Source organism: Glycine soja, chromosome 6 (genome assembly GCF_004193775.1).
Source record: "Glycine soja cultivar W05 chromosome 6, ASM419377v2, whole genome shotgun sequence".
Classification (NCBI taxonomy): domain Eukaryota; kingdom Viridiplantae; phylum Streptophyta; class Magnoliopsida; order Fabales; family Fabaceae; genus Glycine; species Glycine soja.
Genome location: NC_041007.1, coordinates 3,645,505 through 3,668,305, shown reverse-complemented (window position 1 = coordinate 3,668,305; position 22,801 = coordinate 3,645,505). Strand labels below are relative to the sequence as shown.

Below are 22,801 nucleotides of genomic sequence, written 5' to 3'. Positions count from 1 at the left end.
AAAATTTACAATTAAAATTGAGACACCTCAGTGAAAATTATTTCATAAATACTGGTAATATTTTTCACTCATACATTTCAAATTTCCAAATTCTCTTAAATTTAAAAGTGCACGTACAATGCAAACAGAAAAACATTGCTAGTTTTTCTAAAAAGACGAAAAATATTATGACAAGATTAGATAATACAATTGCCTATTACCGTATTGATATAAAAAGTTAAATAGCACTCATAGATTAATCACTTTTAAGAAATTAATTAGAATCATGATAAATCAGGTGAAAGATATAATCCCCTTACTACAAGTACTTAAAAAAAAAAACTCATTTTTCAGATATCTAAATGACTAAGTTACACAGTTCTTGGGAGACAGCTCGATTTGTAAAATTATGACAACTCGAAATTTCAAATCTTATAATACATTTCATTTCTTTCTCTTTTTGCCCTTTCTGCAAATCCTTTTTCTGGGTTTCCCCAACGCCCATGGATCCTTGAGAAACCCGTTCATACTCATTAAATGACCGTAATTTCCTATTCGTGTCAAGAAAAAAACATGAAAAGTTCCAATCTAACCAACTCGAAAAAATTGTGGGAACATCAATGGTAGGTAGGTAGGTTTCAAATTGAAATCGTAAACTATTTTCTGATGAATCGCACAACACCATCTAAGATTAAACATCTCTCAAAATCTCTCATTTTTTTTCTTCAATGATAAATCTCATCTTAGGATCTTAAATAATTTTTAATAAATCCCTCATAAACTCTTCTTTTTAATATTTTATTTAAATATAATTAAATATTTCCTCCTCTTACGTTCTCCTTTCTTTTTTCTTTTCTCCTTCACCTTTGCTCTTTCTCCTCATGTTCTCTTCTTTCTTGTCGATCCACCCCCTTCCCCCATTTGGACCTCCATGCCAACATCCCCCCCCCCCCCCCCATCCGCGGCATGTCAATTTTTGCTTTTTTATTTTCCTTTCTTCTTTATCTCCTGGTGATCAGTTCTTGTTGAACAGTTCGTCCCCCCCATTTTGCTGCTAGGGAGAGAATAATTTTTTTTTATAATAAATTTGAAGATCTTCAAGGATTATTTAAAAGATCCCATTCTCCATTTTGGAGATCTTGACTCCTCCTTTGGTGAAAGATCCTTGCTCAAGATCCATGTTTAAAGATGTTCTTACAAACACAACTGTCACATCATTTGTCGGCTTATAGGCCGAAATTATCTCCCAACCTCACCCGTGAGAGACTCCTCTACCCCCGATTTCAAATTACCAATAGAATGTAACGGCTTCTAACAATTATAGATAGATTCTGATACGAGAAATCTATTATTATAGTTCCCAAGAGAAAATTGAATATGATACCAGATATACTACTACTGGGAAATGGTAACAAGTTAACATAGTACATCATGTTTATTATTAGTACTATCAATTATCCAGCAAATGGAGATTTTATTAAATATTAAAGAAATAAATTTTATCCCGAGGTGTCCATTTCTTTTTCTTTCCTCCATTGTGGCCTTGACAGGAAATTAACAACTAAAAAACAATTCCAATAGGATGGTCATCAGCATTCCATGTAATCATTTGCAATAACACAAAATGGCAGATCAAAGTTGATTTATAATTTTATCTATCAACGTCAACATCAAATGATTTATAACTAACATAACCCAAACAAACACCATGAGCCACATCAGCTAACAGCATTCTAAGGGAAACAACTAATCACCTAAAAGCCAAACAAAGAACCAAAAATACTCATTTCAATCAACAAAGGTGCAAAGGACTCATGAAGCACTGGTATGTGATAGTGGATGCGGGAGAAAAATACAGCAAAAAAATCAAATGGCACACACTGAACAAATATTAAAAGAACAATAGAGAAGGATTTGCATGGGAATTATTTTACAGATGCATGAAACCTCTAATAAAAATCCATAACTAAACATGAAGAGTTGCTAAACTACATGTTTATGACACATAAAAAGGTATCTTCACAAATTAAAACAAATAAAATGAGTGACTAGCCCTTACAACATCTAGCAAAAGAATATGCCAACCTTTCACAGCCCTTGAAGCAGTCAGTAAGTATTTACCTACATGAATTAAGGTTGAAGGACCCTTTTAGTCTGTCAACTAGAAATTCCACCATTGCTTCCTTTAAGACTTGACGAGTCGATAACATCCTGCTGTACACCATGAAGTGATGTCACATTGCCAGGAACAAATCCATTGGCATTAAAAGCTTGATCAAATTTCAAATTTGTTGCAGGTCCAAGAATGCCACTGTACCCCCAAGATCCAGCACCACTACCTACTACTCCAATCCTACCCCCCACATACACAACATCCGGAACAGCACTAGTGTAAGGCACCTGACATGCCTGAGGACCAGTCATCATTGGCCCATACCAGAAGTTCCTAGGAGCATCACACAAAACCGCATAACCATTCCCCCCATACCCACCCACAGGGTACCAGCAACCATACGCATTAGACCCATATGCATATACTCCATCACCACTATACCACGGCGAAGGTGAGAAACCCGGGAACATATTCCTAGGACTATAAGGAGGCAAACTCTTAGGAACTCCTCTTTCACTCTTATTTCTGAATTTACTAAACCCATCATAGCCATGGTTCCCTTCTTTCGGAACAGCCCTCTTCACCTCCACCTGTCTACCATTCAAGTCATGAAAACTCTTCACCATAACGTTTTGAACGGAATCCTCGGACTCAAAAGTGATAAACCCAAATCCCCTGGGCCGGTGAGTTACACTGTCCTGCATCACCACGACATCGGTAATCCGACCAAACCTCTCAAAGTAGTTCTTAAACTCCTCCTCAGATATACCAGCAGGTAAACCCCCAACAAAAATCTTTTTAGTCCTAACGTTGTAGTCACTGCTACAGTCATTACTATAATTATTATTATTATTATTATTATTATTATAATAACCACCCACTCTACTCTGTAATTGGTTTTGGTGTTGATGTTGTTCACTCCTGGGAATCGCTTTTTTCACTTCTACCTATAATACACAACAAACAAGCAAACAGAAAGAACTAACCATAAATCAAACATATAAATTATTAACGCATACCAAGAAAACATAATTTGCTTGAAATTCGTAAACGTGCGAGGCTCGAAAGAAAAGGGGAAAAAAGTAACTAACCGTTCTTCCGAGGATGACGTGGGTGTCTTGGAGGGCTTTATCAGCTGCGGAGAGGTCGGAGAAAGTGACAAAGCCAAAACCTCTAGGGCTTCGGGTGGTGCGGTCTACGGATATTGTGGAGTCGGAAACGACGCCGTACTTGGCGAAGTGGAGTTTGAGAACGTCTTCGGTGGTGTCGCGAGAAATGCCTCCTACGAACAGCTTCGCTCTATCGGAATCCATCTTGAAATTCATTGTTACCGTACACAATCCCTAAATCCCCAATTCAATCACCAAAACAAAAACCCCTCCTCTTCTTGTTTCCTTTCCTCCTTCCCAACACTAGTACACTAAACTAAACCCCTCTTCTGTCGTTGTCCATTAATAAATGGATTTTCTTTATGGGCCCAAATAAGCCCGTTTTCCTTTTTAACCTATGCATCGTCAACTTACTGCGCCAAACTTCACCCGAGGGAACAATAACCAACTAAAAATTGCAATATTTAACTGAAAAAATTATGTAATTATAAAAGGTGAGCAAACAGATTTTTTTTTTGTATTTTAATGTAAAAATGATTATCATTTTAGTTTGTGACTTTTTGGAATACATATAATAACTATTTATTTTACATAATTAAAATTTATAATAAATTAATAATTTGAATATACAAATTATATTATAATTACTTTATAATAAATAAACAAATTTAAATATGTTTATATTTAAAATAAAAAATTAAGAGATCTAGTTGAATTGATTAAATAAAGTGTCTAAATTATTATAAATCTTCTAATTTTAGCTTCAATTTCTATAGAAAAAAAACTTTAAAATATAAAGTAAACGTCAATATAACATTAATTTAAAATAAAGTGCATCATGATTTTAACGTAATGAATAATTTTAAAATCAAGAACAATATCTTTTAGAATATCTATAGTGCATAATTTACTTAAATGAATTCTTAATTTTAATTTTGCATATCTTTTAATATCACATAAATTTAAACACTTCCGCAGAGAAGATTATTCCAATATTAAAAGTGGTTAAAGTGAATGTTTAAGCTAATAGTGCTCTCAACAATGAATGCGACAATAGTCCCTCATTAAGGCTTTCTCCTACTGGAATTTTGTTCGTTTGGATCTTTACCAATAGGAGTGTTGAGAGTAGTCCAAGCAATGACGGATGTTGCTCCAAAACTTTTGGGGGGCCAAATGATTGAATAAATATATTTAAGATTATTTATAACTTTATTTATAATGAAATTATATGCTTATAAAAGTGAAGAAAAAAATTTGGGGGGCCATGGCCTCCCCGCTCCCAAAAAGCTCCGCCACTAAGTCCAAGGACAAAGAATAAAACCCAAGAAGGAGCAAGTTTGTGCAATTACCTCGGTTCAATTCTATAGATCTGTTCCTCATTGCTTAAGTTGTAACAACTCTACAAAAGCACTTTGATGAAGCCATAGAGTTGAAGGGGAACAAGTTTTTTCCGTGTTGATTTTATTTATTATCCTTAGTTCAATTTATATGTTTTATGAAATAAAGGAGTCCAAAGTTCCAACACAAACACAATCTAATTAAATGATATATGAGTAACATATAACAAAATGTAAAAATAATGATATATTCATCTTTTTAAATCAATCTTTTATATATTTTTTTAAGTATATTAGTTATGTAAAAGTATCAATTTAAGGATTTAAGTCAACAAAAATTAATTTTTGAATCAAACACCTAACATGTAAAAAAAGTATCCAGATGTATCAATATTAAAAACTTGTCCAATACAGTGACACTTTGAACAAAAAGAGGTGTTTGTGCTTCATACCCACCCCACCACAAGAAGCTTTTTCCATCCATTGTACTTACTGTAGCATCGGCATTAATCTTGATACAATTAGGATGCGGTGGTTTCCACGAGATACCACTATGAACAATCCTTCGTGGAAAGGGATGCTCAAAAAAATTAGTTTAAAAAAAAACTATAACTAGTTATATAAAAGTAGGTACAAGATTAAGCGGAGTCTAGCGTGCGTAACCTCCTCAAGTCCTGCACGGTACGCAAGTTTTTAATATACAATAAAAAAAAATAATCGAGGGTATAGCGTGGTCATAAAGCAGGTAATTCATACATTTGCATCTCCACCTACTTAAATAAAAGTCGAACCAGCCACACGATACATATCCAATGATTCTTCTTATATGAAACCATCGTTTTGATTTCATAATCCAGCCAAAAAAAAAAGTTGGAAATTCTCGCTATTATATATTTGGACAAGCGTGTTTATTGATCCTCCTTGTTGTTTTGGCTTGAAAGAGAATAATAGAAAAAAAAAAGTTTTGTTTTCAATTTTTTTGGTGAAGGAAAAGTGGATTCTACTAATGAATTAAAAGTGCATGAACATTGAGATGATAAGCTTTGTTATGAAAACCTTTTCATTCTCAAAGAAAGTTTTTATTTAACTAATATGATTTAAAGCTATGGTTTTGTGAACAAATACCTCCAAAATTGAATATCAACCAATGCGGCAAGATATTTCTTCTTGCCATGAATGATAGGGACATGTGCAAGATTCTTGCTAAAAAAAACCCTCAACTACTTACAAGTTTTGTTGAACAACAAATCTGCTGAGCAGAGCACTATCATCACCGACTACAACCCAAATTACTATGATGAGAGAGAAAATACAAAACTCATACACACATGTAATTTTTCAATGCTATGTTTACATGTGGATCATTGCTTGAAATAAAAATGATATTTTATATTTTTTGAACATGTTATACCTTTAGTATCTTTATCATTAATATATGATTATTTCTTCCAAGAGTGTTAAAAAGTAACACACCATAGACTTAAGGAGACCTAAAGAGGTCACACACGTTAGACATCATCATAAAACTATAAACAATTTTATAGTTATTGGTATTTCAAATAACTTATTTTTATTTAAAAAATAATTATAGTTATAAAACTATAACTAATTTTATAGAAATGAATATTTCAAATAACTTTTTTTTATTCATTCATAATTAATTATGTAATTGATTTTAGATATAACTTGTTTTATCGTTGTCTAATTAGTTATATAACTAGTTATATACCCATATTTTAAAAATTAGTTATGGTTATACTTATGATATTTACTCTAGTTATTTATTAAGTAGATTATAGTTATGTAAATACTCAAATTATGAGCACTCCTACTCTTCGAATACCTCCCATCCTACCAATCATCAACAAGCTTTGTACCATACCCTGAAACGTTTGTCTCACTTTATAAACTATAGAATTCTCACTTCTCCATCTATTATTAAAAACTAGCTCATTTCTTCTAAACCATCTGGCATCGATGGTAATAGCAAAAAGAGTCAGGCCGATCCAAAGGCAACTGTCTTTGAGGATTAATATTTGCTTGAATCCAATACACAGTAGTACACTACATCACTGTTAAAGTGAGGGATAGTCCTACCATTCAGAAGTTCCATCCAGATACTCCTTACTCTACCACAGTCCCACAGCAAATGAAGAACAGATTCTGGTTCCATTTTACAAACCGGGCATGTAGCATTATTCATCAGGTGTTGTCTACGGTCTACACTAAGGGCCTCATTAGTCAATAACATTCGACGAGCAACCTTCCACACATGAACTTTAATACGCTCTATCGCTCGGGAGTCTCCAAATCAGCTTAAACACCGATCGGTTTAGCCTATTATCAGCAGACAATAAAGATAAATAAGTACCTTTAGATTGAAATCCCCCACCATGAGATTTTTTTCCAAAACAGAACATCATTCCCACCATCCATCCTTGGAACTAGCATCGCCTTGATACGTTGGATTACTGCCACTGGTAAAACATCCCTTAAAGGATCACAATCCCAGGTATAGTTTTCAGACACCGATATTCAGTTTCCCCACTGTAGGGACCCATTCATCACTCCAGAAGTTTGTCAACATCCCATTATTAACTCGCTAAGCAATGTGCTCTATCATGAAATACTAGTAGATGATAATGACTTACGGGAGATATTATCATGTGGAAAAGACTTATACTTTAAGAAGAGATCGTTGAAATAAAGTGTAAGAAGAAGTCTCACATTAAACAAAAGTGAAAAAGTTAAGTATCATATAAATAAAAAAAAAACCTATAAACTTAAACCTCAAGTTTTTGGGTTGAAGTGTGATATTAAATTTTGATGTGAACATTATTTCCAACTTTCAAGCAACACATTTGAAATTCCTGTTTTTGTTCTTTTCTAGTACCGATTCTCGATCTCTTTTTAGAATGCATTGGCAATTGTGATTATACGGAGAATCGATGATTATATAATCATTCATTGCACAATTTTTATAAACACCAATCGAAATTATTCTGATTCAAGTGGCCCAAGTAGTGCTAATAACTAAGGATCATAAGCCAAGCAGAAATTAGATGTTGGATTCATTTTTATCAAATTTGTAAATTTATCAGTTGATTACTCCGTGATTTGTAAAATTTATCAGTTGTGTGCTTAGTGATTTCTTTTCTGGTTCGCTTGATTACTCGGTTCTGTTTTTGACGAAGGGAGGATAGATTTGGGAAGCTCCATAAGGCAATGTCAGGAACGAACAAGGTGCTGTGCTGCTTGCTGCGATGATAAGTCAATGCAAGGGATATCTAAACGAGTTATTTTGATAAGGCTATATGGTTGATGGAAACAAGGGTTTTGGAAACAGTGGTAGGCATATTTAGCATAAATAAAGCTTGTATAAGTATAATCAAGAATCTAGGACCTCTATCTATAGCATTTGTTTTAACATCTTGATATATAGGCCTTCTTATATTAGAGAGGCTTTTGATTTGTTCTAGCTGCAGTTTGTTTTAACATCTTGATATATAGGTCTTCTTATATTAGGGAGACTTTTGATTTGTTCTAGCTACAGAATATGTCCCAGTTATTGTTGTATCATTTTGAGTTTAATATAATTTATATTTTTACCAAAAAAGAATTTAGGACAGTGTAAGCTTTGGTTAGCCTATTGAAGTTTTAGTAGTAAGAGTCGATAATGATACCATGATAGGATTGGTCTGCAGCATCATTTTGTTTGACTGTCATTTTACAGACCATAATTTGTTCTTTTGTCAATAAAAAAACAGCTTTTTTTAGGAGGTTTTTCTTTTTCTTTTGAACTCCCTATTTTTTTTTTATCAAATTTTGGTTTAAACAATTTATGTTGTAAAAATATTTTTCATGAGATAATAGTATTTTTTTAATATAGTAAAAGATGTTCTGCAATATTTTGGGGTTCTCTTAATTCTTTATGGTGTATTAGCTATAAATGGTGTATTCGGTGTAATAGATTGCTCTGTTCCGTGTAGATGTTCTCCCAAAACAAATGCAGAATATCTGAATTTATGTCTAACTAAAATCGTATGGAGCAAAAGGAATCATATTCAGCCAAAAAATTCAGTCTGCATAATGTGCAAATCCAATAATCAACTAAAGAGTAAAACTGATCAAATGGTATTCCGTGAAGTGAAACATTAAGGTAAGTAAAATATAAAAAAGGGAGTAATCTCATTAGGTTCTGTTTTCAATTTAAGGGTGAACAAAATAATTTGATCACTTCTTAAAAAAAATATGTGATCCTCCAAAACATGACTGAACCTCATTTCAACTCCGCAATAAAAAAAAAAATACATCTGAGGAGTTACAATTGGAGTATGGAGGTGTGCGTAACCCAAACCCCAATGATTTAAGGTTAGGGCTTTAAACACCACTCGATCAATATGAGGAGTTGCCTAAACACAAAGCAGTCATGTCGTAAAAATATGCTCTGCAAATCATAGACCTAACTCCCTTTCCAATTTTCAATTTCACACACACGGGTCAACGAAATTATAGACAAACCAAGCAAAACCATAGAGCATAAATAAAATAAACGGAAAACACAAAATCAGAATGCAAATAAAAAGGGGCAGTGCTCATATTCTATGGGTGTAAACGTGTCTGTCATGCCATGGCGTAGCATTCAGAACGAGGAATTATTTTATAATCATCGCAGACAACCCCTTTCTCTCTTCTGTTTTATAGCAAAAATCGGTAAACAAAAAACAAAACTATAGGAATGAGATATGAAACCTATAATTCATCAACACACAACATTGGTGTACAAAAATTGACAATGAAAATGCTTGTTAGCATTTCACAAGTGAACAAAAAAAGTGAGATGAAATGCGCAACGAAAGATTTACAATTAGGGAATGTAACTACGAACTCAGGCGCCGTTTTCAGCTACGGAGATGGCTCCCTGACGATTTGTAATCAACGAAATGAGGGTCGTATTTAAAGCTGGGATTGACACGCCACGCCGCTCAAAACCCCTTAACCCTAAGTAACCCGCTATCTTTTGGGCCTTGTTGTAATAGTAGCCCAAGACGAAGAAGGTTTTCAGCTACATATATATGGGCTTGGACCGCCGGTGTTATTCATAAGCTTTTTTTTTTTTTTTTTGTATATATATTATTCGTAAGCTTTGTCATAGGGCAAATTTTACTATAATTACTAGGGTATTGCTTTTTGTAAATCTTTTTTTCAGTTATGCACTCTCCTCTCACATTTTTTGGTTTTATTTTCATCAAAAATATCTTATTTTTAAAATTAAATTTCCAACATAATTTTACTAATTGGTAGATATTTAAAAAATTAGTTTCCAAAATATAGTCAATTTATCACAGAAATTATTTATCAAAAATATTAATTATTTTGCACATTTTGAAAACCAAATTCCAAAAGTGTTAAAATATAAATTTTCAAAAACTGATTTCTGTTAGACATTACTACTGACATGTTTCATTTCATCGTGTGAAATATACAAAAATAGTTTTTTTTTGCTTCGTAGGAGGCCGGACAGGCCATACAAAAATAGCATACAGGTATTTCCTGTGTCATGGAGTATTATATCATTTAACATCTCTAAATGATTTAACAAGTTTTTGTCTCCAGATAAAATAAATCATGACGTTTTGACATGGACTATGGAAGGCTCTACAATTAGACGTAATAGAACCAATAACTAGGAATGATTATGGAGATATCAATATTATCACCATATAGTAGTAACATAAAAAGCTTGAAAAATCCATATGATTAATTATCACAGCTGGTGGCCCAAAGTTTCTTTGTTCTGAACGGCTATATTAATCGCATGTTTATCTGGTTGTTAAATTTCAAAATAATAATGAAAATAAAAACTGTCAACTGAAACTAGCTCCAAGCTACAAACTGAGGCGACCAAATCTATAAAAGGAGTTACTATTAACTTTTGCTATTCAAACTATCCATGTGGGTCTTTTATTGCATAATTCCAAAATTATCCAAGCGTGAATCACCACACCTTCCATCACGTCACTGCTAGCGTGAATCACCCAGGTAATCGCCATGCCATTCACTGTCATCACCATCCTAGCGTCGCGCAATCACTACCATACCAACAACATCATTGCGTAGATAAACAAGACCTCCACCTAGTAACCCATACAACAACCCACACCATCCCACTATGATCACACCCGAATCTCGTCATCAACCGCAACAACATCAACCAGACCACGCACGACTCTTATCTTGTCACCCTCCTCACACGCACGACACATATATCCACCCAAGCAACCCCCATAGCCATGGCTGGCTCAAAGGAGTGGAGCTGGTGAGGTTTGGATGTAGGAAAGGAAAGGGAGTGAGAACAATTAGGTGAGGGAGCAAAAGAGGAATTTCACATAATTTGGTAGTGTCAATAACAAAGTTTGTAGTCAACAATGCCAATAGCAGCCCCCATTTATAAATTATGGCAGACTGGCAGAGAGCCCAAAACTAATGGTTTTGCGCACCACCGTTATTATTTGAACAGAATTAGTTTTTTTGGTTCATGAATCATAGTGGTTGAACATTGAAAGTTACGGCATACCATACGTATTATTTATGAAACAATGACGGAAAATACCATTATTAAATTTGACATCATCGTCGTCATATATAACGTTTCTTGACTGAGCAGAGTGCCAATATATATAATACAACTTCGGTTATTCAAAGATGGAAAGTACTTTTGGCGAACATTGCGGGCAATCAATGTAAGAAAAGCATGTATGTCATATAATGCATGTGATGACTATTACAGTATCTGTAAACTTACGTGCTTTAGCATTCCAAATACCATTTTTGTTGTTGTTGACATAATGACATTAACAACATCAACTAAAAAATGTCATTTGCTTTCAGACAATAATTTTTTATCGAGTGTTAAAATTGTCTTTGACAATATACTTTTTGTCTAATAAAAATTAAACTACTTTTTTTTAGATAAAAAAAAATAAACTACTAGTATAGAATTTAAATGTCTACAACACTAAAATATAGTACGATATGCATTATACTAATATGTAATGTATTAATAATACGCATTAATATTTATACTAATTAATAAAATTGTTTGTTGGTATCATATTTATCATATATTGATAATTTAATTTTTGTGTTATATACAAAATTACACTAGAAGAAATTAATCAAATATTAATTAAACTGTTGGTAAATAATATTATTTTTGTAGGGGAAGATTAACTAATTACTTGATACTTTTCAATTATCCCACAAGTAAAAGAGTTTCTCAATGTCATTCTTTTGTTTCTATGCTAGGAAATATGATGTCCGTAAGAATTATGGGGGATATTAAAATATATTTGCGTATATGTTGGCTGAAATTGGGTTAGTTTATTTTTTAAAATAAATTAGTAACTTTTTTATGTATTCGTCTAAATTATTTTTTTAAAATAAAGAATTTTTTTTGCTTTTTTTAAGAAGAAAATTTTACATATATCTTTAAAAAAATAATTTAAAATTATTTTTTTATGCTGCTGTCGTGTTATCATACCCAAGTATCCTATTGTGAGTTTCCACGGTTGCAAAATTTGATCATGATTGGCCAAATATGGCGTGAACCTATAATGTTTCTTGCTTGTTTGTTTGTCTATGAATTAATTAATCCAGAAGCCATCTCCCTCTCCAACAGAATCCGGATTATTTTAGTTAAAAAACAAATCGAGAAACTCGTGACATGCATATACTTTCGTGAGGAGAAGCGAGAGTTGCATATATAACACAAATAGCAATAGCATAGCATCACATACACACCATGGAGCACACTCTTAATAACGATGTTTACTTTCAAGAAAAAGTAAGCATACCCTTCTCTTGGGAACACAAGCCTGGTCTCTCCAAAGTCACTCATAAAAAAAATGACTCAAGGCACAGTAATTTAGTGTTACAACCTCCTCCACCACAATCATCATCTATGAATATTGGACGCAAGAAGCAACTTCAAGTTGAGGACACAAAGGGTCCTAATTTTATTCTATGTGCAGTTCAGCCTTCTTCCTTGAGAATTAGATCGTTTCGGTTGGAGAGTGATCAGAAAGGAGATCCTTTTGTCGAAGCTTACAAGAAATGCACCGAAACCCCCAAAGAGTACCCCTTTATGCATAAAGGGTCTAGTAAGAGTAATAAAAACAGTGGATCTTGGTTTAACATAATGAAGTATATGGATATTTTTTCTTGTAAGTTTTCCAACGATGTTATGAGCATTGTTTAATTGTAATCGCAAAGCTGTTGAAAACACTTAAATAATTTAAACTATATCCTGATGTTGATGATCACTTTGCTTTTTTATATAAATAAATGTGTATTCTTAATTATTTGGGAATTTGTTTAAGTTGAACTGGATCATTGTGATCACTTTATTATTTATGTTCATATCAAATTAATGATGATCAAGACTTACCAGTTACGGGGCATATCTGGCGAAGAATCTCTATTTGGATGCTTAAATGTGTCTCGGGTATATATATCACTCATTTTTACTATTTTCTTATCCAACATTGTACTTCTTTTTGGATTATTAGATGAACCCCGTAAAAAATCTCAAATCTTAACACTTTATCAATAACAAATTATAAATATTTTGTTTATGAAATAAATAAATTATAAAATTTTAAATAAAATATTTGCATCGGAGTAATTTATTTTTTAATTTTAAAACTTCTAGCAAATGGATTAGCTCCGCTCACCAAAGGTTCGCCTGCGTGAGACTAATAACTTTCCAAACTGAATTAAGGTAAAAATGATTCAAAACTTACCAAATGGGAGTAGATTTTGAAAAAAAAAATCCATTTAAAAATAAGTCATAAATAAACACAATATTGTACACAGAAGTTGTAAATTGTTATTTAATTTTCCTCTATCACAACATTTGCAAATAATATATGGAAATTCAAAGCTTATAAGTATTTTTTCTAATTTATAGCAAGAGGATAAAGCTACTAGATTATTAAAACCAAGAAAGCCAGGAAGAAAAGAATATAGTTTAAATTAAATAAAGGAAGGATTCTAATGAGAGGGGAAATGTTTTGTTGTCATGGAAGGAGTGCATTATTAGGTGGGGGAAGGAGAAGGTTATTTAAGTTGTCTGGATTTAAACAAGAAGAAGGTGAGTGTACTTAGAAACAAGTGAATGAATACAGAAAATGCCTTTTTAAAAAATACCCTTTTAATGAAAAAAAAGCCGGGCCCGTCAGTACTTGGCCCACATTAAAACTCAGATGATACTTGATTGATGGAAACAACTCAATGGCCACCGGAACAATATGAACAATTGAACATGTCAGTTCATATAGGAAATCTGCTCATTCCAAATTCAAGTTAGAACAATACATACAAATAAAAATATTAGCAATATATAAATACAGCCATTAATTGTCATTAGGTTGCCTTTAAGAAGTATCAATAAATAAAATTATTTTTGTTTGACCGTAAAAAATAGAAAATAATCGTCAGCTTTGTGTTAGCATTTTTCGAATAGGACTTAAAAAAAATCTTATTTGAAGCAAGAACCCAAATATATGAGAAATTATTAAGTCTAAATATATGAGAAAAAGTGGTTCAGGATCATTATATCATTTATGATCATAATCAATTTAAAATATAAAATTATTTATATATGATTAAGATTATAAATAACCTGATGATTTTAAATCATTTAGTTATTTCTTTAAATATATCTACAACCGTGTAATTTACTATTGAAATTGACTCATAAAGGATAACGAAACAACCACATGACATATGTCTAGAATAGTATTCATAAAGACTCTTAAATAACTCATAAAAGTCATAGTTTGAGGAATAAACAAATGGGTACAAGAATGATTTTGATCACTATGCATGATATCCTAATCAATATCAATAGAAAAAACTAATGGTCGTATAAGAATTTTAAAATTAAAAATGACAAATTCTTAAGGGTAGGTTTGGTTTGGATTTTTATTTTTCATTTTTATTTTCTGAAAATTGTTTTTTCATTTTTAAAAGATTAGAATTCTAAAATATGTTTGGTTTGACTTCTTGTTTTCTGCTTTCAAGAAATAAAAATACTGAGCATTTTTAAAAGGAAATGTATTTTTAGATTTGCTTAAAATTACATTCATTGTACTGCGTTTTCATTTTACCCAAAATGAGATTTCTGATTTCAATTGAAAACACTAAAAACAAGATTTTATTATTTTCAGTTTTTGGTTCGTTTGAGAAAATATTTTCACTGAAAATATCTTTAAAAATCCAACCAAACATATTTTCATCACTATTTTCTATTTTCAGTAAAAATGAAAACAGAAAATGAACAAACCAAACACCTCCTAATTGATTCAAACTTTCTTTTTCTTGGTGTTCGAGGAAAATAGTCCAAATTTATTAAACATTCATCGTGGTCGTAAAAAGCATATTATTTTCTGAATATTTTGCAGTGTAATTTTGGGGTTGATACCTGATATATTGACTGAGAATAAGCGAAGTGTGATCTATTTCTCAACATAAAAAACGTTATCAACTTTTTCGGATATATCCTTTTAATTATGTGCTATTTTATTAAAAAAAATCAAAGCTATTTACTGTTGCACACAGTATACTAGTATTCCAAAAGTAAACAAATTTTGGATGCAGAATTTTGTTTTGAATAGTTTTTTCATGTTATGGAAAAGTCTTCTTCCAAAAGCATAAAAAATAGTTGGAAAAATGTGTAATTTTGAAGGAAAAAAAATTAGTGCTTTAGTTAAGAAAATCTCATTAAAACACTATTTTTTATATAAAAAATTATTTTAGTTTCCTCCATATATGAGCCAACTTAACCATCTAGTATTTGTTTTATAGCTTTCTAGACACTTAATAGTTATCTTCTTTGACTAACCCATACCGTGTGAACTTGGTCTTCTTTCTCTAACTCTTCTGTCTTCTCTCAGTAAATTAATTTTGTTTCAAAGCCAAAAATCTAACTGTCTATGTCACGTTTAATTTGCTTGTGTCCCTTGACACGATCGATGTTTGTTAAGAGTTATTTTATATAATGGAATAAATATAAAAAGCCTTACACAATCAAAGTTCAATTAATCAGTCACCACCTTGATCATATATATATTGATGTAAAGGCATTTCCTTTTCGGCAATATGGGTCAACCAAGAACTCATTCACAGGGAAATATACCCTTCTCATGGGAAAGAAAACCTGGTGTGCCCAAGGTAACTACTGCTGAAAGTTTCCGAAGAGAGCACAAGTTTGTGCACAAGCTACAACCCCCTCCGTACACAAGTAATTTCCAAAGAAATTCTGTTGATGTTTTCCAAATTCCACTTCCTCCTTGTGCTTTTCAGCCTCCTAATTATGAAACTTTTTCGAAGATGCAAGACGGTGATCCATTCTTTGCAGCTTATAAAAAATGCACCAAGAGTACGAAAAGTGTTGACAGGAACAGCAAGTTACAAATTAACACTAGCATGGAGACGACTCAAACGAGGTTAAGGAATAGCATTAGCATGTCATTCATCTCTTGTAAGCGATCCTGCGCCGTTCGTGACAACAATTTGGTCAGAGTCTCTCGCTTGCCGCAAAACGTAGATGAAGGTTAATTGTGTACAACTTTTTTAATTTTAATTCATATTGTGTCGGGGACATACATTCTCGTTACATAATCTGATTATTGTATTTTCTTTTTTTGCTTTACAGAATCCGATTATTGTATTATCATTTAACCAAGGGTCTAGCTTTGTTCATTTAGCATAGTGTAAGAGTGTTGTGCTTCTTCTCCTCCTACTTTATTCAATTCTTACAAATAAAAAATATGTAATCAATAAATAAACAAACAAAAAGTTACTGTATTATCGGTGTGTAAATTATGTAAGCAAGGATATTTGGGTGGGCTAATTGCCCTAATGGGTCCTTTTGCAAACTATTTTCATGGGGAGTTTATTTTTTACGTGTGTGGAACTGCATGAATATCGCCATTGCAACTGGTGAAATGACCCTCACTGATTTTGTCACTTATGCTAATGATATAGCCATGCCCTGGATTTCGCCAATTTGACTGGCGATTTAGGTTGCGTCAGAAAGTAATTACATTGCTAGTCAAATTGGCGAAATCGCCAGTCAAACTAGCAAAATTCAGTGCATGACTATATCGCCAGCATGAGTGGCGAAACCATTGGCTTTCTCGCCAGTGATAGTGACGAAAAGCCACGTGTTGCTTTGAGGGTCATTTTACCAGTTGCAATGGTGATATCCATGCAGTTTCACGTAAATAAAACAAACCCTCTATGGAAATAGGTTGAAAACAGACCTATTCTCAAAAATAGTTTGCAAAAGGATCGCATTAGAACAATTTGCATACCCGGGTGCTTAACGGTGTGTTAATTATACTAGTAACTGCGCATGAATCTTTTTAGTTGCAATTTATATAGATTTTATTCATCTCTTTTTGAACTTATATTTTTATATCCGTCAAATACCCTGTTACAATAATTATATAAGTTGATGTATTTTATCATGTTTATAACTCATTTAAATTTTAAAGTATCCATTTTCTCTTCTAATTAAGAGATTTATATTTTATATTAATTTTATACATTATGGTTTTTTTTTTTATCCATCTACATTATGGTTTTATAATTTGTTTACATAATGATGAGTGAAGGTAGCTTGTTATTTGTTTACATTGCATGAGAACAGTGGAATGTAATATAGGTCTTTTTTATATTTCTAAATGGTTGAATCACTTAACGGTTTAACGCTAATTTTATAGCTTGTTTATTTTTTAACCTTGGTCAATTAGTTCCTGCACCTCTCAAATTGCTTTCTGCGCCTAATCCAGAATGCAAAATTATATTCCAGAAAGGCTTTCCTGGAATGTAAAAATTTACATAAAAAATTGAATTCTAGAAAATCCTTTCCGAAATGTAATCTTACACTGCAGAATAGGTGTTCCGAATTTTAAAAGGGGTAGGAAGCAAAATTAAAGGTGCAAGAAGTAACTACATTAGCCTTGTCCTTGATTGTGGGTTTGATCTCTGTGCCCAGTGTTTCCATTTTTGTGTGCGCCGTTAAGTGATTCGGTTGTGATTGAAATGGCACTAAACTTGGAAGATAACAGTGCGAGACTGCGAGCCATTGAGAGTAAAAAAATAAAAAATAATTCTGGAAATTTAAAAAAGGAAATATGATTTCACTATTGTTCGTTTTATAATATATTAATATACAATTATGATTTTTTTTAAAAATACATTCTTTCATTTTAAAAGAATAAAATTTATTTCCTATGTGTGTTAGAGGGGTTTTTAATTTTCAGCAAAAAAGAAGACGGGTTTTTAATGGTCATTGTTGACTTTTCTTCAATCTATCAATAAGCTACAATGGAATTCTATTTCTTCTATCTTTGTTGTTGGCAAAATAAATGAAAAATAAGTTATGAGTCTTATCCATAACTCCTATTGAGATTGAGAAACTAAAAACTGTGATTTCAAAGCAAAAACTAAATATATCGTGACTTTATATGATACAATACAAATTTCAATAAATCGTCATTTGAAACCATGGTTTTCTAATAAAAAAACAATACTACCAAGATTTTGAAATTTGAATCACTTTACAAAAATCAAAGGTTAATTTTGGTTTTAAAGTCATTGTTTCATAAAAAAAAAATATTATATAATTAGAGGTTCTAAGCCTATACTTCGTACAAATAAAAAATAGCAGGTTGTAGTTTAAAGTAATGACTTTCTAGAAAATGCACTACTTGAAATATTTATTTAAAATTGCAAACTGAAATTAAATTTGAAAGCAGATTATACTAGGTAATAAAACAAAATCCTTCATCTACTACTCTTAAATGTATGCGGTTAGTTAAACATAGTCAGTAGTGCATCTCAATCATGTAGCTATAAAAGTACTACATATGCTCCTATGCTTGCCTCCTTTTTTAAGTGCGGTGTTGAGCCCACATTGAGGCAAAATCGCATCTTTTAATGGAAAAGGAGAATGGCTCAATGGCAGCGGCCATAGTGGGTGGAGAAATAATTATCTTTTGTCCTCACAGAAATTTCAATAGTGATGCTGATGAGCTGTTAGAGCCACACTTTTAGTTTTCACTAACCATGCATATTTTATAAACAGATTATATCCTCTCACGGTAGTTATAAAACCTAAAAAAATAAAATAAATGTTAAATACATAATTTAGTACTTACGTGTTGCGGGTTCTCAATTTAATTTTTACATTAAGTTTATTAAATTGTTTTTATATATACAAGTGTTGCCAATTTAGTTATTTACATTATGTTATTAATAACCCTTAACAACATTTACTTTCCAAACTTTGACTTATCCAATCACTTTTGATTCCTATAAAATTTGTTTTGTTGAAAGAGACAAAACCTATTATTATATTTCTATTTCGAAAGTAATTAGACTTTTACGATCAGTTGAGGAATATTCTTGGTGAAAAAAAAAAATAATTAACATTTTTTTAAAAAAATAAAATACTTATTTGGGGATAATATTTTATATTTACATGTAGTTATGTCGTGTCATTTTAATGAAATTGTGTGTTTATTCCTTTTTAAAGAAATATATGTTTATAGTACTGGAATATTATTAACTATTTTATCTTTGGTCAAAAAATATCAGGATCGATCCTAATAATTAACTCCTTTACTTTTTCTTAATTTAATCCCTATGAATTGGTTTTTATATGTGCAATATATTCTTGTTTTCGTAAAAAAAATTATCTATAAAAAGTAAAAAGCGAAGAGAAGGGAAAAACTTTTTATGATAAAAAATTAAGCACATTCTTAATTTTGGTCAATTTTTTTTTTCTTTTTACATTACCATTACATTTTTTTACATGAATTCCACATGTATGGTTGATTCTTACTTTTCCTACCCGATTTCGTAAGCATTTTCACACTAAATAGCATGACTGAAGTATTTTTCTCAAAAAAAAAGGCATGACTGAAGTATTAATGTTAAAATGACTGTACATACGAATATAATCCAATTGAATGCTAGTATTGTTTTAAAATACAATTACAGAAGCAGACGTTTAAGAACTCTAACTAAATAATACGTACCATTGTGATCCTAGAAGTGATCACATTGATGTAGTGAAAATGCTAGCTTAAATTTCGTTCCAGGCATAAAGAATGACATCGCCATTGCAGCTAACAAAAAATGAAAAAATAAATCATCAAAATTCATATTCCAATGGGAGGGTTGGGTGGGGGCACGTTTGATTTTTTATTTTTTTTAATTTATAAAAAATAAAGACAAGGAAACGCATCATATAAGAAGGATCAGAATTATCTGAAATGGGGCAGGAGTCATTACAATGGAGATAAATCAAACTTGTTATAAGGTTGGTGACAAGACTTGAATCATCTCTTCTACAATTTCGTAGGTCAAACGTTCCAAAACCGCTTCGGCAACCTCAACGCAAATATGTCTCACTTGCGGTTTCAACTCACTCCATTCATCCATCGAATTCAAGTATTCCAAACTCAGTAACTTGGTTATTAGATTTGTCTCATTTCCACCCAATTCCCTTGTCCTCTCCCATATTATCTTCCCCAGCTCTTCAGGTCCCCTAGTTAATTGTTTCAAACATTGTTTTTGTCTACAATCTTTTCTCGAAAGATTTTTAGGAGTACTAATTTCTCTCACACAATAAAACAAAAGCTGTTTTGCCTTATGCAACAACGTTCTAGACTTCAACACGTGGCAAACATCTGGATTTGCCCCAAGGAACTCTCGCAACTCCTTGCTACACCTTTCTCTCTTGACTGATTGAATAAGCGAACTCCATAGAGCCACCGATAGCAGCGAATCCTCCGTGATTTTCTTCGGTACAAAGACACAGCAACTGCTCATTCTTCTTTCTTCCATTCCCGAAACATCCTGATTTAATGTCGCGTGCGCCACAGAAACTGGTACATTATTACTACATCATTAAAAAAGACGATAATAATAAAGTAAGTTAAAACACACGTTTATAATAACCAACGAAGCTTACTATTTCGAGACTCTGGAACAGGGCTACCTTCTAAGCATCTCTGGTGGTGCTCTTCATTGTTGGTAGCCTGCTGGCTTTGTTCGTGAGACAAGAGTAAGAAAACTAATCAATACACGTTTTTTTTAGATATACTGATAAAATAATAATAAAATATGATAATGAACACTAAAATATACACAACACATACGCTTGCTGTCTCATAGACAAACAGAGAGCATTTTCTGTTTACAAACAAACAGTAAATAACTTCACATTGCTTAATTACACAACTGTTAGCAGTTATTTAAAAAAAAAAAAAGGTTATCCTACAATTTCTAGTACAGGACTGTCATCGTCAGTTTCTAATATATTATTTCTACACATGAAACTAGCTTGGATCTTAGTTCCCATCATATATATAATTAATTTTGGACAAAAGCTTAAAGATAGTGTTTTTAATGTTGTGTATTTAAATTTGAAGTTTCATTTCCATGATCTGTACAATAAAGGTTAACAAATTAAGTTTAATAGAGTAAAATTCTAAATCTGAGTGAATAAATAATAGTACTAAAAGCACTTGTGGTCAGATTTGAGACTGAGGGTACATCAGAATCTGAGTCCATACCTCTGCAGTACTTCTATATTGGAAGCTTGGAAAGTGTTTGGAGAAAACAAAGCTTTGTCTTTATGCGGCGACAACGAGGTTCCATCTTCATCAATATCTGAGCACGAAAGGTACACGGTTGAGTTGATAGATGTTGAGAATGAGAACCGATCTGTGTCCTCAATTGTTTGATGACTTTGATCAGTGCTCTCAGCTTCACGAGGGACACTGACGTTAACATTAACATTAACATGTTCGTCTATAATGTCGGAGTCCCTAATTAAAATACAACTTTGGTTGTGGAAAACAAGCTTCTTGTGTAGAGTTGTTAGAACTTTGGAGAATTGGAAGAGAGGCTCTCTCTTTTTGCTTATTGACCATCTCTCTTTGCTCTTGCCAGATTCTCCAATATTTGTTGAGTACCCTTTTTCTAAAAGGTAAAGCTCTAGGATGAAAGGCTCTTGTTGCTCCTTTAGAAATTCTCCTAGTCTTTTCCTTGGTTTGGCTTTTGCTGAAGCCATAGAAAGGGACTTAAAACTCCGTTTGAAGGGGTGAGAATTGGAATAGTGGAATTGGGTAGGAATATAAAGATGTGGAAAATTAAATGGGGGCGTGATAAGAGGCAGAGCAATAAATTTGAATAGACAGCATATCTGACAGAGTTTGGGACACTATGGTGGCAGAGAAATAAGGATGCTACACTATAACAAGTTTGGAAGTTACGTGATCCGAATCTCTATGGATGTATTTACCTACCTCCTCTTCTGTCTGATGCTTCCAAGTCCCAACTTCAAAAAAAATTTATGAACCTGCAAATTCCCTACCCGTGCTTGACATTTTGAACTACAGTAATATGAATTCGAATCAATTTAAATACCAGTAGATGTCTAGATGTGATATTGTCATAAATAGCCTCCACTCCCTTCTGTCATCCTTTCGTTCTCTTACATTAATGTTGATGGTTTAAACTTTGAAATTCGAATATCTAATCAAATTAAAAAGGTATCTTTATTAATTACAAACATATCTACCTTCCAGTATGGTAAAAAATTACAGATATTAACATACGAGTTTAACTAATAAAAAAACATGTTTAATATGATTGTTAAGCTGGTTATTAACATAGGAGTAATATACAATTATATATGATAATTTACAGTTAGATTACTATGTGTAAAATAGCTTTACGTGGTTAGTGGATACTGTGTTAGTATTTGTTTTTTAAAAATTAATTTTTTATCCTTAAATTCATTATTTAGATTAAATTTGGTCTTTTAATTTTTTTATTCAATTTAATTTTTAATTTTTTTTTTGAAAATTTACATATTTTATGACGGTTTAAAATTATTTAGTGACAGATTTAAATTAATGTAAAATGTAATTTCTTACCATTTTGACTAAAGATCAAATTGAATCAATTTAAAAATTAGAGAATTAAATTAAATCAAAAAAATTAGAGGATTAAATTAAATCAAAAAATAAATTAGAAGATTAAAAAAATAATTTAACCTATTATTTTTAAAATAATTTTTTTCATTTAATTTCTAGGAAATATGACACTTTAAAAAGCTTCATTCTCATGGTCAAACGTCAAAATTTTGAAAACATAAAAGTAGGGGATGTCGGTTC

General features: G+C 31.9%; 3 protein-coding genes and 1 non-coding gene across 5 annotated transcripts; 1 reads left to right on the top strand and 3 right to left on the bottom strand.

Moving 5' to 3' along the window:
* Positions 1-1,604: 1,604 nt before the first annotated feature.
* Positions 1,605-3,531, bottom strand: LOC114414790 (RNA-binding protein 1-like). The gene is made up of 2 exons (XM_028379202.1): positions 3,184-3,531; positions 1,605-3,039 (listed from the first exon to the last, which is right to left on the bottom strand). Exons 1-2 carry the CDS (start codon positions 3,415-3,417, stop codon positions 2,137-2,139), a joined length of 1,137 nt encoding a protein of 378 aa, XP_028235003.1. The 5' UTR covers positions 3,418-3,531; the 3' UTR covers positions 1,605-2,136.
* A 5,597-nt stretch (positions 3,532-9,128) lies between these two features.
* On the bottom strand, positions 9,129-9,217 carry LOC114417557. The gene has a single exon (XR_003667819.1). It is a non-coding gene; the product is annotated as a small nucleolar RNA snoR8a (small nucleolar RNA).
* A 6,423-nt stretch (positions 9,218-15,640) lies between these two features.
* LOC114413992 lies at positions 15,641-16,347 on the top strand. The gene is made up of 2 exons (XM_028378375.1): positions 15,641-16,155; positions 16,258-16,347. Exons 1-2 carry the CDS (start codon positions 15,702-15,704, stop codon positions 16,281-16,283), a joined length of 480 nt encoding a protein of 159 aa, XP_028234176.1. The 5' UTR covers positions 15,641-15,701; the 3' UTR covers positions 16,284-16,347.
* A 3,446-nt stretch (positions 16,348-19,793) lies between these two features.
* LOC114414789 lies at positions 19,794-22,050 on the bottom strand. 2 transcript variants are annotated; one of them, XM_028379201.1, is made up of 3 exons: positions 21,194-22,050; positions 20,617-20,663; positions 19,794-20,503 (listed from the first exon to the last, which is right to left on the bottom strand). In XM_028379201.1, exons 1-3 carry the CDS (start codon positions 21,691-21,693, stop codon positions 19,929-19,931), a joined length of 1,122 nt encoding a protein of 373 aa, XP_028235002.1. In that variant the 5' UTR covers positions 21,694-22,050; the 3' UTR covers positions 19,794-19,928. The 2 variants fall into 2 exon arrangements, with proteins under 2 accessions (XP_028235002.1, XP_028235001.1); XM_028379200.1 differs by having other exon boundaries at positions 20,590-20,663; positions 21,194-22,048.
* Positions 22,051-22,801: the final 751 nt, after the last annotated feature.

Coding starts and splice junctions, on each gene's coding strand:
- LOC114414790 (XM_028379202.1), bottom strand. CDS start 3,417: ATGAATTTCAAGATGGATTCCGATAGAGCGAAGCTGTTCGTAGGAGGC. Junction 3,040..3,183: donor ACGTCATCCTCGGAAGAACG/GTTAGTTACTTT, acceptor TGTGTATTATAG/GTAGAAGTGAAAAAAGCGAT.
- LOC114413992 (XM_028378375.1), top strand. CDS start 15,702: ATGGGTCAACCAAGAACTCATTCACAGGGAAATATACCCTTCTCATGG. Junction 16,156..16,257: donor GCCGCAAAACGTAGATGAAG/GTTAATTGTGTA, acceptor TTTGCTTTACAG/AATCCGATTATTGTATTATC.
- LOC114414789 (XM_028379200.1), bottom strand. CDS start 21,693: ATGGCTTCAGCAAAAGCCAAACCAAGGAAAAGACTAGGAGAATTTCTA. Junction 20,664..21,193: donor AATATAGAAGTACTGCAGAG/GTATGGACTCAG, acceptor TCACGAACAAAG/CCAGCAGGCTACCAACAATG. Junction 20,504..20,589: donor TGTTCCAGAGTCTCGAAATA/GTAAGCTTCGTT, acceptor ATAATGTACCAG/TTTCTGTGGCGCACGCGACA.